Below are 15,442 nucleotides of genomic sequence, written 5' to 3'. Positions count from 1 at the left end.
AATAAGTACCTACTACGGTTCTACTGGCATAATCTAGGTATCTACAGCTACAGTCAACAGAACGTCAGAGTAGGTATTATAATTTGCAAAACAGTTCCATCAGCAACCACTATGCTACTTAAGTACTGATGCTACAGTGTTTACTTACCTTGATGAGATGTCGTCTGGATTTCTGTTGACTTACCAGTTTTACCACAAACTTTTAAGGTGTTCATCACTACTATAGCAGGTAGCTGAGTTTAGGTACCAGTTGATGAGTTAAGTTTAAAATTTCACCGGGGCAGAATATTTAAACAACACATTGTGACATTCAGTAACAATGGTGCTGTACGAGCTTAAATGTTTTATAATAACTTGACCACATCTTAAACATGTGTGGGATAGTGCTCATTATCTTTGGTATTGTGGTGCCGAGCGCAGGCTAAGGCAATATGTGTAAGAATATTTTGGTGCTCACCTTCCTGTTTGCAGTGGCCATTGCAAAAAGAGATGGTTATAACCATAGAGCTCACGATAGAAGCAATGAAGAAGTCGATGATTTGTATTATGGAAGAAATGGTTCCCGTGTGCCAACTACAACCGTAAGACCCAAAGGAGAAGCCGTAGTGGAGAAGTTTGTGGAAACGCTTATGTCCAGCGAACGATACCTGAAAATGGTTGAGACAGTCGAAAAGAAACTCAACCACTTGGACACAACATTCCATGAGAGGTCTAACAGTATTTTAAAGTATTTAGCAGAGCTGCTAAGAATGGTGAAATCGTCGCCTGCCAGCATGTTAGAAAATGCCCTTAAGTCACTTAAGGGCGACTTGGATAAGCTAAAGAGCACTATCATGGAAAGGATGGAGGCACCCAAGATGCGTGGCGATAATCTTCTATGTAAGTAGGTTTTATAGTTTAATTGAAATACTTAGGGAAATTCATTGTGTGAGCTGTATAGACCTGGAGGAGCTGAAAACTATTTCTGCACAGACACAAAGAAATTGTTCAGGATTTAGACTCACAATTTCGATAGGACTTATTGTGGTATTGCCAGAACGCCAGCTGAAGAACTAAACAACTTTAGTTTACATGTGCGGTGTGCCTGTTTATTCAACTTTATATTAATCAGGCGATATACCTACTCTATTAGTGACTGGAATTATATCAAATCAAACAAAAAGCCTAATCCTTAGCTACCTGGATAAGAGTAGAGTGGGTGGATATTTAAGAAGGTGGTTAAATCCAACTGGATTTAACCACTCATATTTTATCGATATTTGATAGGGGACTAACTAGCAGGGTTTATTTATTTCATAAATCTCTAAAAAATAACACTACCTACTTACTCAGATCTTAGTTAATTCATGCCCCATATTCCTACCTACCTGCCACATAATAGACAGTCAGCGTCTAACAGTTCGTGACACCTAAAGTGGCCAAAAAGTTTTAACACTAATGTTGCGAACTATTTTTGACGCTGACTGTACCTCTTTTTCGACTGGATAATGCATGAAACTGCATAGGTACTCACCAGCCCGGGGAGCCGATGAGTTATGTGGGGCTTTCCTCGCCAGGAGAGCGAGTCCTGCCCACTAAAAACCAGTCGGGTCCCTCTGGTTGCGCTTAGTGGCGCAGCATACGATAATCGGTAAATTGATCGCATGCCTGACCCTTTTTTTTTGTCGCGGCGGAAATTCTTTGCGCACCGTCACCACTGTCGGGGTCAGGGTGGTGTGTGGGACTCCCGGCGCCCTGAAAAGGGCGCTGCTCCGTCCTGAAAATGGCGGGGTATACCCACTAAATCCTCCGCGGCGTTCCGTCATCGCCCGAGTGGGGGTGTCGCGAGTAGGTATCCGGCCGTAACCTTAGACTTCCGCGACAACGCATGCCTGCCCCCACGCAATTGCCGCAGCCTCGCTCCCCTTTAAGGGGTCCCCTTTCCAAAGCGAGTGGGGACTCCGCGCGCACTTCGGGCCTCAGTGTTAGGAAGCGGACGCCCCCGCGTCCACTTCCATGAGGCTAGCCATTCGGCCGGGCCCAGGAAGCACCGGTTTCGACTTCTGCTGCGGCTGAAGGCAATCTTTCGTCCCCAGCGAATCTATTTTGTGGATATTTCTATGAGCCCCGATCGGTTTTTTGGTCTGTGTTGGAGTTTGCCATAAGCAGGCATCAAATAAATGCCCTGGCGAATAAGTTGGTATTCTTATTATCTTTAAAGTTATCAATATCAAATGCACGTCACCTGATAACAAAATTAATAAAATCAATTTTTTTCCGCGTGTCATAGAGAATACCATTCCCCACCGCCAACGGGAGGCGTTTCGTAAGAGGCGACTAAATTATGTAGCACGAGATAGCTAGGCAGCAGCGTCTGCGAACGAAATCTAAGATAAAAACTGCGCTCGCCATCCAGTGGCGGGGCAACAACTAAATTTGATGTGGGCAAGACAGATTTCGCGAGGCCCTGTTCTATGGCGACCTGAAGACGGATTTTATAAAATAATAAAAACAAACAAAACAATTAACACTGCCAAGTTTTTATTCATAAAAATACAAATTAGATTAATAAGTATTAAATGAAAAATTTTGGCGAACGATTACTAATAGGGAAATGAAGCAATCGATTTAAAATTTTGACAGTAGGTTTGTCTCGTGGTGGAATCGTGGCCATTAGTTTGTGTAGACTATCGGCCATTCGCAAATTGTTTAAACAATTGAAAAAAGCATTGTTTTTGTTATAACTAAAAAACTAAATTATTGTCTGAAATGAAAAATGTATTGAAACTTTTTTGTGAAAATTTGGAATGTCTACAAAATTGATTATTAACGTTTTTTTCGCATTTATGATAGTTTACGAGTTACTGACGAATTACGAGAAAATCAAACATTTTCAATGTACAAGTTCATGTGGAGGCTACGTACCGGAGAGCGCATCGTAGGACGTCCACCTACAAAGTGGACCGACGACCTCATAAAGCTAAGCAGGAAGGTGCTGTATGCAGGCCGCTACCAAGCGGTTATTATGAAAATCATTAGGGTACAGGCCTATGTTCAACAGTGGACGTCCTACGGCTGAAATGATGATGATGATGTTGATGATAAAATGTTGCTTTATTTAAATTCCTACGCTAAAAATTATCCATTTGTATTTAATGCGACTATGCAGTCCTAGTTTAACTATTACGAGAAAAACTAATTTTTGCAGTTTTCATACTAGTTGCTATTCAAGTAGCCATAAGAAAAAAATAATACAGAATACATAGGCTTGTGATACCTTTTTAGAATCTCAATTAACCAAGGAAGTTTTTAAGGTAATGGGCACGATGGTCTTCCTACATTTTTTTTACACGATGGCTGATCAAAAGTGCAAGACAATGAATTAATTTTTCCTTCTCTTCTGCAATTTCTTAAAATTTTCATACTTTCAAACTAGTTTGTTGAACTTTGATCTTTTCTTTTGATAGCCCAACTATCCCTTGTGATAAGGAAAAAAACTAGATTGAAAAGTATCCTCCTTTGTAGAAATGGCATGAGAAAAAGTAATCGCAGGTGTCAATTTTCTAAAAATGCACAAAAACTTAAAAATCTTGAAAACGGTGATATTTTTACTGGGGTCAAAAATGGACGTTAGGGAGATCATGGCGAGGCCTATCGATGGTTACAGGGTTATCCATTGTTTTTGGGACACCCTGTATGTAAGTACGAAGGACTCCCTATAATATTAATCGTATCGATGTACGCGCAGGTCATTTGCACACGCAGATATTATGTTGAAAACGGTAAGTGATACGGCAAAAATAATGGAATTTTGGGGACATTCCAGAGGAGAATGAATTCCGGCAGTACAAACGTTATGTATCAAAGAATTTGCGATATTCTGGAAAATCAACTGTAAACATCGTATAGTCCCGATTAATCGGGAAGTTTTTGTGATTTGCCATTAGGCAAGATGCCACCAAACCAGAATCACATCCATAACAAATAATATACTTTGCAGAGTCACACCCATCCAGAGTCGCACCCATTACGGCTTATTTTTGTTTTATTCTCGCTTTAAACATTTTTGAGTCGCGAGGCCCCTTGTACCGCGAGGCCGTAGGCGGTGGCCCACATCGCCCACGCTTAACGCCGCCTCTGTCGCCATCGATGCCAAACCTGCCTGCCAAGCGCGTGGCGAGTAAGTACTGGCAATTTCCCTCCCAATGGAAAACACTAAGAAAACATTGGGAGAGGCCTATGTACAGTAGTGGACGTTCTGTGGCTGAAATGATGATGATGATGAAAAAATTTTTTGATCTATATTTAATAGGCCGGTAAAGCCAACATGGGAATGTACCTAAGTAGCGCAATCTAATAGACAGACACATTATTATGACGGACAACCACATCGCACACGGTACTCGATAGAAGTTTGTAAACATATCAATAGTTATAGTTAAGACGATACTAACGTATGTAAACAATCGTGAGAAAAATCTGTGCGAATCACTCACGCTGAAGACTCACGGGTAAAGTATTCTTCAGTTGTTTTTATTTAGCACAATCGCAGTTTGTAAACTTTCTTTTATACGACAATCAGATGGTTCACGCAGACGCGACAGTAACATCGTGGTTCACGGTCAAGTCACATCTCGCGATGGTCACACTGACACTGATCGTGCCCGTCCTCATAGCGCTTTCCGCGTTTTGTGAAGCCGCCAGGGAAAAAAGATCAAGAAGAAAAAACGACTACCCTGATAAATCCCTGTGGAAGAAAGAATACGAAGATGAACTCACGGATGCCATGCTGTCCACCAGAAAAAGGGACAACATTACTCGAGTGGTCCAGTCTGCAGCCTCATCAGATAACGAAGCTGTAATCGACAAATTAATGGAAACAATAACATCAAGCGAGAAATATCTTAAGAAAGTGGATAGCATCGACTTCAGACTGAATCGCTTGGACATCGAAGTTCACGAGAAGACAAACAGCATATTGAAGCAGTTGATGGAAATCATGAAAGCTATTAGAAACGATGCATATCCTGACAAATTGGAAACTGTTTTGGATACTTTAAAAACAGAAGTGAACCAAATTAAGTTTATGTTGGAGAAAAACCCACGGTCTACCAATGCTGGTAACGACGAAGACGATCCTAGGTTTTCAAAACGTAGTTCTCTTTCCATACTTCCATCCATTGAGTAATTGTTAAAGTGTATTCAGATTTTAACAAATTTAAATTAATGAGCCTGGAACTTGTATAGTAAAAATACTACCACAGTGTGATAAAAAAAGTTCGTGAACATGCACAACAAAACATCACGTTATGATGCACCACACCTACCTACTACAGCATTTTTACTTAGCTCGTTTAATCTTTGTGAATGTTACCATTGTAAATGTATTTTAGCAGTGCCTCATAGATAGGAATTGAAAATTTTTAGAACTTAGGTTACCTGCATCTCAATGCATTCACCTTGTGTTAGTTAAAATTTGTGTTACTTATTTACCAATAAAATATTTGAGATCAAGTGAGAAGTAATGAAATGACGAAGATGATCCACCCAACAAAAACCGAACAAGACTTTGAGATAGTAGTTGCCTATGTTTTTAGAAAATGTAGTTAGATTTAATACGTAATTAATTAGTTAGACAAACTTGTTTTATTTAAAGAAAAAAAGTGGAGAAGCTGATAGAGGTGAGTACCCACATAATAGTTTTAACATTTGCTCGTAAGCCCTTTCGTAAGTGTAGTTTGAAGCGGTAAAACAGTTGGTACTTATTTAGTTAATACATATAATTAGGCAGCTAGGAATATAAGTTATCGAGTAGTAATAGAATACATAATAATGTGACGATTATGTCACTTGCAAATGAACTTTGTAATTTAACCTATGATGATGAATATCCAACGGCTCGACTCGGTAGATTTAACTTAGTAGATCTGCATAGTTGAGACATTAGTTAAATTCCTTAGATTTATTGGATTTTAATTATTGTTATTCTTGTTAAAGTTAGGTGATGATGATTTAACAATTTTGGTAAATTAAATTTTATTTTGAATCATAACCTACCCTAGCTAAAGTTTCTCACGTTTGTCTATGTTTTAGAATGCGCAAATGCAAATGCTTTTTTTTTTTCAGTGGAAGGATCGGAGTTTCACGGAGACAGTAATCTGGACACTCGCCTCAGCGTCCTTGAGGGCAACTTGAAGAGCGTCGTGGCTGGCGTGGACTCCATCATCTCAACCATCGCAGAAGTCAAGAATCGACAGACGTCTAGGACCTATACCAAGTATGTGGTTCTACCTGCACTTATACCTTTTTTTATCCACAACGAGGAAGGTCTTGGCTTGCATCTCACCTGTTGGATACAAGCTTCACCTAGAAAGCTTTGCGGACTTTTTTTCTTTGGACAGTTTATTCTTTAATAATAGCTGCTACAACTGATTTCACGCCAATTTTTTTATTTAACCCAAGCGTCCAAAGAAGCTCTATTGCACAGTTTATCAACCATCACTACTAAAATTTAAACTTACCACAAATCGTGACCTTTTAAATCTTCTCAGAGCCGACACGGGCTCCCCCGGAGTAGTGGACGCGCTCGGTCTGATCAACGAGTTCAGAAGGACCCTGCACGAACAAAAAGCAAAGAAGTGTGAATGCAAGTAAGTCAACTAACTTGGTCAACAAAGTATTATGAAACAGATTGAGAATATCAAAACAAAATTGCATCTTATCTTACTCTTCAGGAGTGGAGGAAGGTTTGACCGATCTGAGAGGTATCCCACGGACTGCCACGAAATCCAAATGCAAGGGTTCAACGTGTCCGGCATTTATAAGATCAAGCCCGAGGACATGGAGCCGTTCTACGTACTCTGTGACCTCACCACAGCTGGAGGAGGCTGGACGGTAAGTTGATCCAAAGAGCAATTAAACACCCCTCATTTTTGGAAATCATGGCCTCATCTATCTCGAATTTTCGAAATACCCTTAGTAGCGACCAGCTCATCAGGTTTCATGAAAATGCCCATGCAAATGTACTTTATGAGTTGTTGACTTTAGTTTAAACCTCTCCAAAACCGCTATATTTGTACAAAATTGGTTTAACTTCTAGGTATTCCAAAACCGATTCGACGGCTCCCAAGATTTCTACAAAACTTGGTCTGATTACAAACACGGTTTTGGTAACCTCGCCGGTGAGTTCTGGTTGGGTCTAGAGAAGCTTAACTACCTCACGAATCAGAAGCTGTACGAATTGAGGGTAGAGATGGAAACTCAGCGCGGGCAAGAGGCGTACGCAGGGTACTCAGTGTTCACAGTCGGCCCCGAGCATGAAGGGTACCGGATAAGCACGCTTGGCACCTATTACGGCACTGCAGGTAAAGAACTGTCCATACCATGCCAATTTGTATACAGAGTGTCCCAGAATGGGTGAATCAAACTGCTAGGGGAGGTAGCTCTACTAATGTACTATCCCTAAAAATATGAAAATACATTGTTGAGTTCGGTTTTTTTTAAAATAAAGTGCTCTAAACTCGAAATCTAGTCATTATTTTCAAGTTTGTTTACAGATAAACGAAGCGATCGTGTACAATTAATATTAGTAACAAAAAAGTACAAATAAACTACAAGATACTTAGACAAAGCTGATTTATTTTCACTTTTAAAAAAAAAATTTTTTTTGTATCCTTATGCGCTTTATTTTTTCAACCGACTTCAAAAAAGGAGGAGGTTCTCAATTCGACCCGTATGTTTTTTTTCATATTTTTAGGGATAGTTCATTAGTAGAGCTACCTCCCCTATCAGTTTGATTCACCCATTCTGGGACACCCTGTAGATAAGAATTATTATAATACCAAGTGGGACTTCGGATGTAAGTAAATTAGAAATTTTATTTTAATTTTATATCCAAGGATACAAATAACGATACTTAAGTACTTATCTGGAAAAAAATTACTACAAATATTGTATATCTATATTCTATATAAATAAAAATGAATTGATGTTCGTTAGTCTGAATAAAAGTCGAGAACGGCTGGGCCGATTGAGCTGATTTTGGTTTTAAAATGTTTGTCGTAGTCCAGGGTAGGTCTAAACGGTGAGCAAATACGCGCGCGATATTGTTTTTCTGTGACAGACAAAATTACACGCGGGCGAAGCCGCGGGCGGAAAGCTAGTCTGTGATAAAACAATCTTTAACTTATTCCAAACGTAGGTACAGAAGTTTGCCAGACGTTTAGTAATATCCGTATTCGGATGTTTGTGTTTATGTAAAGAATAGAAAAACCAATTCCTAATTAAGTAACACATAATTAACTTTTAAAAAAAATAAAACCGACTTCAAATGCGTGAACACAAAAAAAAACTAAAAATTAAAAATATTGCGTATAAAAAAGTTCATCCCCAATTTTCCACCCTTGGGGGTGAAATATTTTTTTCAAATTCGCATGAAACCACCCTTTTGATAATACCTATTCAACAAAAAAATAATCGTTCAAATTGATTTATAATCGGCGGAGATATTGCGTATAAAAAAGTTCATCCCCAATTTTCCACCCTTGGGGGTTGTTTTTTCTATTATTAAATTTAAATGGGACCACCCTTGAGGTATTACCTATACGCCGAAAAAAGATTTGTTCAAATCGGTTCGTAATTGGCGGAGTTATCGCGTAACAAACATAGAAAAAAAAAAACATACAGGTCGAATTGAGAACCTCCTCCTTTTTTGAAGTCGGTTGAAAAATAACTGAATTAAATTCTTATTCATATTTTAGGTGATTCTTTGGCCTATCATGCTGGTCAGAAGTTTTCGACCTTGGACATGGACAACGACGAGTGGAAAGACGGCGCCTGCGCATCCGAGCATGGCGGTGCATGGTGGTACAAGGAGTGCGACAAAAGGTAACCGTTTGCCTCTCTCTAGGAATCACCTGCACAAAAACCGACAGACTTCTACGGTCATTGATCCACGGACACCATTGCGGACACAATATATGCTAGGGAATCAACGACAATGACAAAATGTCAAGTATTCACTCATCCACGACTCTAAGATCATTTTAAAAGCCACTTTCCTTTGTTCAGCAACTTGAACGGCAAGTATGCGACTGCTACTGATGAGCACCGAGGCCAGTCAATATACTGGATTTCGTTCAAAGCCCCCAACTCCCCGCTATCGAAGACCAAGATGATGATCAGGCCGCTGCCTGCGAGCAAGCCACTGGACTACGGCGATGCCAACAGGGTAATGTTTATATTATGATAAATTTCGTAGCATAATAAAATGAACAGGTGGACTATACTCTCTCGTATCAATAGATAATGCCTATTGTGTTTAGACAAAGCCAATTGTTAGACGTTTCTAATTATTTTCGTTTTCTGTTCACTACTAAAAATTATTTTACTATCAATCCACCACACAATCGAATATTAGGTAATATTTTGACTTTCAAATGGTGTTATGAATAAGTAAGTGAGCATATTTTGCAAATAATCTAAGAATAAATGGCTCATGTTTTTGCAGAAAACTGTAGAAAGTCCGAAACTGAGGCCTCTGCATGATCTGCCCAAGGGAGTGAAAGCCACCTACGACCTGAGCCATTCGCCGTACAGATACGAGGAGCCCACACGCGCTGACGCCTTCTTCCCCAACTACGCGTAGCCTCTACAACGAATTGTCAGCACTGCTAGAGAAAACCCATTATTAATACAGTCTGCTGAAGATCAACCCTACCACAGTTTTGTCAGCCAAACACGGACTATGGAAAGATGGAATATTTTTCGGATTTCACGCGTTCATTCCATCAGCATCAACGTCTATTGTATATTTTAGACAAATAGTTGTAAAATATCAAATTTTATTGCAATTGTGTGGTATTTTAGGGTTGCTTTAGCAGTGGCGGCTAATAAATTAACCAAATTGGTTTCGTATTTTTTACATTATTGTAATTTCCAAATTGTTATACGATGAATATTATTATATTGTTGAATTTATTTTATTTTTAAATGTTATTTTTAAACTAAAATGAACATTTTGCCATTAATGGTGGAACTCAAAGCTGCAATGCATTTCATGTAATGTTAGGTTTTAGATTATGATTGGCATGTATGTATGTCTTTGTACAAAATGGTCTATAGTTGCTCCCGAGTGGAGTATTGCTGTGACGTGTGGAGCTTTGTTTTAAATTTATTTTACCAATGATTGGAGCCTTTTCCTACTATAAGTAATAATATTAAATAGTAATTGCCTCGTTATGACTTTCAAATGAATGAACATAGAAGATAGTAGATCACTAAGGTGGCATTCAAGTGGGATTATATTTTCGTTAAAGGTCACTTTTGGTGGAATAAGAAACGAGTTGCCTGTAATGTTAATGTGATTGTATGAATTTGTATATGTTGACATTCGTTGCATAGTCATGAACCTTAATCTAGGCTAGGACGCATGTAAGGTTGATATGATATAAACCATTAGAGAAACTATTCTGAATGTATTTTGGTAATGATGCTATTGGAACGCGCTGTGCACTATCGTTACTGCGCACTGCAACGTGTAACTGGGATTATAATACTTTTTAAGAAGTGCCTATGTTCGAGATAATTTCTACATTTCCTCAACTTTTCGACGTTTCGATGTAAATATACTTTCGTAGCTTAAACGATATTACTGTTTCTTTAAGGTAAAGTGTAATAAAAGAAATGTATATCAGTCTCAATTGCTTTATTTTTTCCTAATTTTGACGTGAACAATAGTATCAGTGTTGAGTTGAGCAATGTTAGTTGGACAATTCAAAATCTATCAAGTTACACAAGTGTTTAGTCACGCCCGTACATATCGATGTACATTCACAAAAGAACATCTTAAACGAATAGCATCTTTGCAATTAAAAAGTAATTAAGAAATAATAGCATCCTCAAAAACTATCTAGATGCAACGTTTTTGATGTTACAAAACACATGATAACAAAACTAACTACCCAACATTTTCCCAACCACTACAAAATAAGAGTATTGACGTCAACAATGCGGAGTACTACCGCTAATTAACTTCACTAATATTAAAAGTAATAAAACCACATACATAATATTTACAGATGTGACTATGCTGTGTTAGGGCAGTGGAGAGCCGTTTGCAAAATGTACAAATTAGACGTTCACTATGTTATCCTAATGTTACCAAATAAGTAAATCTAAAACGACATTTTTACATTACCACATAAATACGATAAGTATTATTATTTTATTAGTATTAGGTATATTAACATTCACGATAGTTCGGACCCCTTGATAGAGTGCCAGAAGTTGGGGAATTATAAAACATTTTAGGCGAGAATCTACGAGAGCAACCTGGACATAGTTCATATTACATCAAGGATCCAGTTTGCAGAACACTTGTCTAAAACATCAAATTTATACATTAAATGTTCTTAAAATTGTTTTAAATTCCCAGTACTTACACTGTATGATATTAATAAGGTACTGACCTGTTTTTGGTATCTAATTGTTAAAATATAATAAGTATATACAAATCGCACTAAGCGTGTGTAAGTGTCCAGTACATGTTTCCTTTTCTAGTATTTACAACGTACGGGTATACAAATGTTACTGTTAGTATAAATTGAAAACTCTGCTAAGAAATATAGTGAATAATAAAAACAGTTAGTAAAATCGATGTATATCCTGAAAAATGTGTGTAAATAATTGTCTTGCAAGTAAACGGCCTGTTGACCGAGGTCAGCGACGGCTTACGAGGCCTGACTACAATTGACGTTAAACTTAAAATATTTACAATGTAACTTCATTACGAAATGTGAGCTGGAAGTGCAAATCACGCAAAAATTACGAATGTGGTTACTCTAGTTGTTTCGGTGTGTTTCTTTCTATTCATGTGCATTATAGATTTATTTATTACCAGACGCGTATCTACTGTCTAATTGCCTATTGCACACACACCTCTGCGACCAATCATTTTCATTACGCCCGCAGGTAGTTTTAGAAAACGTCAAAACATAGATCTCATTTGCAATATAACAAGGCGCGACTTACTCTACCAGCCCTCATAATTAACTAAATAAGAAAAAGTACGTGACAACACGTAGAACTAATTAGCACCATAGATTTTACAGTTTCATGGGTGAGTAAGAAATTGTTAAAAAAAATCATAAGCAATGAGATACTATGTATTAAAGGGGCTTGTAAAATATTGTTGCACATTCTCCCCTCTGTTGTTATAAGCTACTAACATTTTAAAATATTACAACAACTATAATAATATAAACGAATATACACCAACATAAAAGTTAAGTGATTAATTAATATTTTAATACTTAAGTAAATAATATACGGATGTTACGCCGCGCGCTCTTAAACTATAAAATTACTAATTTTACTTATTAGTTCATAAGAGTGTTGGTCTTAAGGTGTGAGTTGGACTGACCGCAGACCACACAGCGACTCTACTGTTTTGCGTGCAACCACAGACTAGGAGTCATTACCTGACTGCGCCTGAAGGAGGGTTATGTTGTTATAATTCGCGATCTGCGGTTGTAGTATACAATCGACTAAAATTCGAACTCACCCCTTAGTAAAAACGTACTTGAATACTGTACCACTAACAGACAATTAATTTATTTAGAACTATAATAATGTATAAAACTGTCGAGTCGTGATCTGTGCACCTCATTGATTGCCTGCACTCGAATGCAACATTTAAGCACACGCAGCCAATTTAAACGCCTTGGATGCATTAGTTACTGAGATGCACCAATACAACTGTTCTACCGTCCGTCGTAAGGAAGCTAGCGACAGTCTAACCAATGCCGTTGTTTGTTAAACTATAGCTTGAGTACAACGGACAGCCGACGTCCTGAACCGAGTACGAAGGTTTCACCTTCACAATTGTCTCGTTCAGTTCCTAAGACATGTTAATTGTATCCCAGTTCTGGTCACTGTATGCTTACATAACTGCATACATTAATATAATACAAGTACACAAGGTAAATCACTTATTATCACTTATACACTAATCTACACAGGTTGTCCCGTAAGTAATAATTTAATGACAACCACGTGGGAGTGCGATATATTAACATTATAATAAAAACGAGACAATCAATTAGTTTTAAATAAAGGGTCATTGCAATCAATTCAAAATATCCTAAGTCAACAGCAAACGCGACGGGATAATGCTTTTAAAACTGACTGAAATTAAGTTTTAAAAGCCTAAAACCGACATTTCATTATAACTTATAATTAATTGTTAATACGTGGTATAAAAAATACGAAGGTAAAAGGAATTAAAAATACAAATAAGTTCATAATAAATTCAAAAGGAATTCGCATGTGAATTTTATATGCAAATAAATGTGACAAAATCCCAGTAAGAACTATAAAATCGACTCCCAGGTTCAGTTGTGTTTTAAGATGTTTATAAATATAATGGGACAACCTGATACAACATCCATCGTTAATATTATACTAGAGATTAAAGAGCAATCGGTTGTATTTGTTTGTAAAATAAAAGGTAAATTAAAATAATTTTAAAACGCGAATAAAAAAATTAAAAATAAGTGCATAGCTACATAGATTAATCTGGGTTGCAGTTCGATTAATCCGAGTACTTTGCTTATATCTAAGTAGGCGGACCTTTCGACATTTGTCCTTAATGCACCTCAGGCTTGTTTCACGACAGCGCAACGAGGAAACGAACCAGTGTTTAGTTACTTGGCAAACAATCGATGTCAAAAACAAAATAATGGCATAGCTAACACGTAACCATATTTCATATTAACCAGGTCTTTTCATATTCATGACTTTATAATTTAAGTAATGTAAATATTTCGTAGGTTTAGTTGCGATTTTTGTTCAAATTTATTTTAGAAATTATTATTTATGTAGCCTATGCCTTAATATTGTCTCACATAAATACTAGATTTTATAAAATTTAGATTCGTTGTTCTTAAAAAAGACACTAAAATGTTCGTTACTGAAAAATTAGATTTCGTTAGATGTTATAATATTAAAAATTTAACTTTAATCACAAAGAAGTCAGTTTCCTTCACATTAAAAGCATAATTATTCAATACTGAATTCGTTTATACCTGAATCTTACTATCGCGAAGTCTCGCCTCGATGTTAGACGAATTTTACATTTACACAAAAGCGTTAGTTTATGTTACACAAATTAATAAACACAAGAAAAAACGTAAATGCTAAAATTCATAAATAATAAAGCTATGTGGTGCAGAGTTATTAAATAACCGCATTTGTTCTGGATATTGCTGTTATTTAATAAGACACCTTAGAAACTAAAATAACGAATTGCGAACGCGTTTGATAACATAATATAACCGTTTGTATATATTTTAATATACAAGGTTATTTGTAAAACACCAGCAAGCTCGTAGTAATAGTGGAGCGGTCAAATCAATTAATATTTATTTTAGTAAGTACGAAAAAAAACTACGAATTTTCAAAAGTCGTAGAACAAATTAATCTAACTGCGAAGTTGCTGGTGTTTTACAAATAGCCCTGTATAAGTAGATTAAGATTAGCTAATATTATATTACGAAGTCATAGTACATGAAGATCTTTTAGAGTATAAAGTACGCTGTTAATAGTCTTAGATCGGCTCGTATAGCCAGTGTTTTAGGTTGCCCACTATCATTTTTATATTATCTCACTAAGAGTAATATATGAACACTTACGAAAACTTCACAGGTTTCGATCCGGGTTCAGATAGTAGGCAACAAAATCTGAAACAAAAACATATTGTGTTAATATCGTCGATGGCATGGCTAAATACAGCTAGTTGTTTGAGAACTAAATGAGTTAACCAGAATAATGTATTCTGATAGAAAAGTTGCATTTTTGTATTATTTGTAAACGGTTTCGGGTATCAATCATCATCATTGTCAATCTATCAATAACAAAGTAAATATATAACTTGAAAGTGTGAAGAGATATGTATAGATGTCGGCCGTTTGGTGTAGTGGTTCAGAACGTGCTACTATGCCAAGAGGTCCCGGGTTCGATTCCCGGCCGGGCAGAAATTGAAATGATGAATTTTAATTTCTGTGACGGGTCTGGGTGTTACTATGTATAATATGTATGTATTTAAAAAAAAAAGTATATAAGTAGTATATCCGTTAAGCTAGCACCCATAACACAAGCATTAAGTTGCTTACTTTGGGGCTAGCTGGCGATGTGTGAAATTGTCTAAAGATTTATTTATTTATTTATAGATTTATAGATGTAGTTCCATCAGAGTAGAATAGGATCGCCATTGTTCCTGCGGATGTCGTAAGTCTAAAAGGGGAGGATAATGCGCACATCAGATCATCCCAACACAGTGCAGGCCAAATCCTTCATTTGATTTGGCCCCATGGAGGATTTGGCTCCATTTGTTTGTGGTAATTGATGAGATACGTGTTCCCGCAGTGGAAACTAAATGATGATTATGTCGCAGTCCACCATCTGC

The 15,442-nt window shown here is 37.2% G+C and overlaps 2 protein-coding genes across 7 annotated transcripts in view; one reads left to right on the top strand and one right to left on the bottom strand.

Moving 5' to 3' along the window:
* LOC135087228 (ficolin-1-like) overlaps positions 1 to 10,679 on the top strand; it is a 38,298-nt gene extending 27,619 nt beyond the window's left edge. Inside the window, exons 1-8 of one of the 4 annotated variants that reach the window (XM_063982069.1) lie at positions 396 to 879; positions 6,106 to 6,256; positions 6,531 to 6,629; positions 6,714 to 6,873; positions 7,079 to 7,343; positions 8,739 to 8,865; positions 9,049 to 9,208; positions 9,488 to 10,679. In XM_063982069.1, coding sequence (XP_063838139.1) covers positions 432 to 879; positions 6,106 to 6,256; positions 6,531 to 6,629; positions 6,714 to 6,873; positions 7,079 to 7,343; positions 8,739 to 8,865; positions 9,049 to 9,208; positions 9,488 to 9,625 — 1,548 coding nt within the window. In that variant the 5' untranslated portion in view covers positions 396 to 431 and the 3' untranslated portion in view covers positions 9,626 to 10,679. Of the gene's footprint in view, positions 1 to 395; positions 880 to 4,484; positions 5,100 to 6,105; positions 6,257 to 6,530; positions 6,630 to 6,713; positions 6,874 to 7,078; positions 7,344 to 8,738; positions 8,866 to 9,048; positions 9,209 to 9,487 lie in introns of those variants that run through there. The other 3 variants (XM_063982068.1, XM_063982070.1, XR_010260718.1) reach the window with 3 other exon arrangements.
* The window catches only part of LOC135087227 (polyhomeotic-proximal chromatin protein-like), a 59,849-nt gene continuing 55,074 nt past the window's right edge, over positions 10,668 to 15,442 (bottom strand). For all 3 annotated transcript variants that reach the window (XM_063982065.1, XM_063982066.1, XM_063982067.1), the window contains one exon: positions 10,668 to 14,717. The gene's annotated coding sequence lies outside the window, so the exon portion shown is untranslated. The remainder of the gene's footprint in view (positions 14,718 to 15,442) is intronic.

Source organism: Ostrinia nubilalis, chromosome Z (genome assembly GCF_963855985.1).
Source record: "Ostrinia nubilalis chromosome Z, ilOstNubi1.1, whole genome shotgun sequence".
In the NCBI taxonomy this organism is placed as follows: Eukaryota; Metazoa; Arthropoda; class Insecta; order Lepidoptera; family Crambidae; genus Ostrinia; species Ostrinia nubilalis.
Note: the sequence above shows the minus strand (reverse complement) of the source record. Positions and strands in the feature narration are given on the sequence as shown.